The sequence below is a fragment of the Cnephaeus nilssonii genome, assembly GCF_951640355.1.
Source record: "Cnephaeus nilssonii genome assembly, chromosome: 14".
Classification (NCBI taxonomy): domain Eukaryota; kingdom Metazoa; phylum Chordata; class Mammalia; order Chiroptera; family Vespertilionidae; genus Cnephaeus; species Cnephaeus nilssonii.
Window position 1 is genome coordinate 70,873,666 of NC_137085.1, and position 4,041 is coordinate 70,877,706.

The window sequence follows — 4,041 nt, forward strand, 5'->3', positions numbered from 1 at the left end:
GACAGGACAGGAGCACTAGGAGTGTCCCCCTTCCCTGGAGCCCTCCCAGTTCATCCCAGTCATCCCAGCACCAGAGCCTGGACCTCCATGTCTGTGCTTTGGGCATGGCCATCCCACTCTCCATTCTTCCCAAGCCCAGCTGCGCCCCTCCTGAGACAGTGAGCACCTCTGCCTGTGAGCCCTGCCTTCCGCCACCCGCCCCTCCTTTGCAGCAGAATAAACAGGAGCCACCAGAGAGATGGCTGTTCTCAGCCCTCCTGAGGTTTTAACCAAAACCCTTAGAACTGAGAGGAAAGGCAGAGTTATGCTGAAATACCACTTGGGGTCCCCTGTAAGCTCTCAGTGTTCTCCTGGTTCTACCTAGCTAGTCACCCCAGGTGTCACCAAGGCAGTTAGGACCAATTGAGCTTTTTTCTTTTTTAATTTAAATTCTTTATTGTTGAAAGTATCACATATGTCTCTCTTTCCCCCCATTGACCTCTCCCTGGTCATTCCCATTCCGCCAGAGTTGAGCTTTATCACTCACCTGGAGACCCAGGATTTGGTGGCCCCGCCCAAGGCTATCCTAGCCAATGAGGCATGGGTAAGAGATGGGGGCGGGGCTGGCCAGGCTGCTCAGGATCCTTAAAAGGGTGGCCTTGGGGCCACAACCATGCATCAGAGACCCCTGGACCTGCCACTGCTGACTGCACCTTCTCAGCTGCATCCACCGCAGGTGAGTGCTTCTGCCAGGCCAGGCTGGGCTAGGCCACCCCAGGAACCAGCCTGCCCACCACCTTGGGGGACAGGACCCTAGGCCCCCAGTGGGAAAGATCCTCTTCCATTGCTGGGCAGGACACAGCAGCCTGAGCACAGCCCATCCGCTGCTGGGCCCGCGCTGCCTGCCTGTTTCAGCATCTGTGGAAGAGGCAGGAGTGTGGGTGGGCAGGGAGCAGGGCTGCGTTCCCCCAGGTCCTGCCTGCTTTCCTGCTCCTTGTCCCTGGCCAGTGATCTGAGCCTCAGAAGAGCTGGGCCCTTTTGGGATGCAGGAACTGGTTTGTGGGGGTGTCTCTGGGCTCCATCTTGCCAGGTGAGCACTTTCCTGGTTGGGGGAGGAGTGGGAGGATGGGTGGCCCAGGCCAGGTGGGGGCAGCTGAGCCCTGGCTGCCCTCCTGCCCACCTTCCCCTGGCAGGGCCTTTAGGAGAGATTCCAATTCAAGGAGAGGCGGTTGGAAGGCACATCTCACCCTGCCATGCAGTAGTCAGGGAGGAAGTGGGAAGTGGCCACCTAACTCCTGGGACCTCTGTCCCTACCTGGGGTCAGGAGTCCTCGTTAGGGAGGCTCTCCTGGGTCACCTCAGCACTGTTGCTAAATCCCTGGACCAGCCTTTTGCTTGGTTCCTCTTTGGAGCCTCAGGATCCTGACCCATAAGCCACCCTCACAGCCTTCTCCCAACCTAAATGATCTTTGCACATCATGTTTCCAACCTGGAGTCCTTCTCTGCTGCTTTTCCTTCAGTGACTGAATCACATACCTCCATCTGGACTGATTTTCTCCACACAAATCTTCATCCTTCCTTCACAGGCCTTGTAGAAGTCCTTGGGAGGATGAATTAAATTTTTGTTTTTACCTCATCATAGTGGCTCTATGTCTCAGAATAAAGTATGATGGCAATTTACTTTTTTAAAAAAATATGGTTTTTTTATTGAATTCAGAGAGGAAGGGAAAGAGAGAGAGAGAGAGAGAGAGAGAGAGAGAGAGAGAGAGAGAGAGAAATATCAATTAAGAGAGAGAATCATTGATCGGCTGCCCCCTGACTGCACCCTACTCAGGATTGAGACCCCAACCCAGGCATGTGCCCTTGAAAGGAATCCAACCTTGGACCCTCCAGTCCTCAGCCTGACATCTGTTCAATGAGCCAAACCAGCTTGTGTAAGTATGATGGCAATTTAGAAGCATTGGTAATCAAAGATGCCTTTATTGTTCCTTCTTAGGAATTTGAAACATGAATGCTTCACTCTTCCTGACTCTCCTTTGCTTGGGAATAGCCTCAGCGGCTCCAGAAGTGGATCCCAGTTTAGATGATCAATCAAACCTGTTTGAGGCAACAGTTGAAGACGTATCTGACATGGTTGGTACCATGTGAAACTGTCCAGAGGGACCCTAAAGGGAAGGGTTCATCTGGTAGGGGTTTACAGCATATAGTAGGTTCTTCAGATCACCTCTTCCAAGGCCATAACTTCACCTCCCCTCATCTCCCCTTGTTATGGACACAATAGGGCAGGCATCCTGATGTGTGGGTGCTGGAGAACAGCTCCCAGACATATAAACCCTTCCCTGGTCCCTATTTCTCCTCCTCTCTGTCTGCAAATCCCCCTGGTGAAGGTGAGTTCTTTAAATAGCAATACAAATGACAGGTTATGTGTTTGCCTCTAGGTTAAAGACCTTATAGATGTAATCAATGATGTGTTGGTAGAGGAAAGCCCCAAAGTGCTTGATACACACAGTCAGGAACAAAGTGAAGAACAACAGAGCAACAGAACTGCAAGCAATCACTCTGGTGACATAAGCCTGCTGATCAGACCACCCAGAAAAACACTTGGCAAGGTTGGTAACCCCTGCAGCTGTCCAGCTGGACACTGAAGAGAAGGGTCCATGCAGTTGGGGGTTCACAGCAGAGAGTAACTGCCATAAGGTCATGGCCCCGTTACTGACACAATGGGGCAGGCATCCCTGCTGTGTGGGCTAGAGAACAGTGCCCAGATGGATAAAGCCTTCCCTGGTCATGGTTTGTCTTCCTCTCTCTAAAATCCACTTGGTGATGGTGAGCTGGTTGTAAATAAAAGTTAGATGACAGCTTATATGATTCCTTGTAGAGTAAAGGCACAACCAGGAATGGAAAGTTGCTGAAAATTGCCAAAGTTCTTGGAAAGAAACTTGTTAGTGAAATTTTAAAAAAAGCACCAGAATTGATAGAAGTTGGGAAACGCATTGGAGCACTCATTGTGGGAGATGCAGAAATATCAGGGTCCTTTGGAGAAGCTTTCAAAGCCATTGGAGAGAGTGTTCTGGGAGATAACAACCCTCCCGTGACCCCAGATGACTGACTATGGTGATGAGGTGAGTGTGGCATGCAATACTTAACATTTTATCCTTCCTGCTCACTCTTTACCTAATAATATATTGCATTACAACATCTTGTTTCTTTTCCCTTGAAGACCAATGAAGAATCCTAGGCAGAAGATGCTGTGATGCCAGAACCAGAAGCACAAAAATGGGACAGTACCGCGATGGTGATCCCCTGGTCTAAGGATCCAAGACAGGAAGCCTATGGGCCTCCTCTGCTGAGGAAATAGCTGCTTGGACCTGCTGCCTAGGAATTTATAGGATAACAGCCTTGGTCACATCCAGAGTCTGGACCTGAGACAAGGACCCAACATTGGGATTCCTGCCCCAAGTACCAGCTTTGATTTTTCAGGAGCAACTTTTAAAGTAACCACTTAAAGTTGAGCCCTGGAAAAGCTAATGCTCTTCACCCCACCACCTTTGAAGCTATAATGGGTTCTTGCTACCCGCTCTCCATATCCCCTTGGTTTGTGACCTGGGGTGGAGGGTTATCCTTCCTCCAGCACTGTGTTCTCCTTCCCCTCCCCCAATTGTGGGATCTGTAAGTAATAAATCTTGTGGCTTTGCTTTCTCTGTGAGAATTAATCCAAAATACACCATCAGTGAAAATCCCTGGGTTATTACTTCTCCAAAGTGGGAGCTGGGGGGCTGTGGGAGCTGCCTGCTGACCCGGGGGTGACATGGCTCCTCCTCCAGCAGGTCATACTCTGCATGTCCCTAATTTAATACAGCAGCTCTGGGCCCACACACCCCTGTGAAGAACAGGTGTGACCACATGCAGGAGTTCTCTCTCCAAGAGGAAAGCAAAAAGAACCTGCCATGAAAAATGTGAAAATCCTACCATTTGTGACAACAAGGATGGATTGTAAAGGCATTGTGCTTCATGAAAAATTATACACAAATTTTCTACTTCAAAGGCAGTTGGTACCCCTAAC

At 50.1% G+C, this 4,041-nt stretch overlaps 1 protein-coding gene across 1 annotated transcript; it reads left to right on the top strand.

Moving 5' to 3' along the window:
• Window positions 1-654: 654 nt before the first annotated feature.
• Window positions 655-3,673, top strand: LOC307111350 (uncharacterized protein). The gene is made up of 5 exons (XM_079791179.1): window positions 655-715; window positions 1,975-2,111; window positions 2,417-2,587; window positions 2,857-3,100; window positions 3,199-3,673. The coding sequence occupies exons 2-4, from the start codon at window positions 1,986-1,988 to the stop codon at window positions 3,085-3,087; spliced, it is 528 nt and encodes a 175-aa protein (XP_079647305.1). The 5' UTR covers window positions 655-715; window positions 1,975-1,985; the 3' UTR covers window positions 3,088-3,100; window positions 3,199-3,673.
• Window positions 3,674-4,041: the final 368 nt, after the last annotated feature.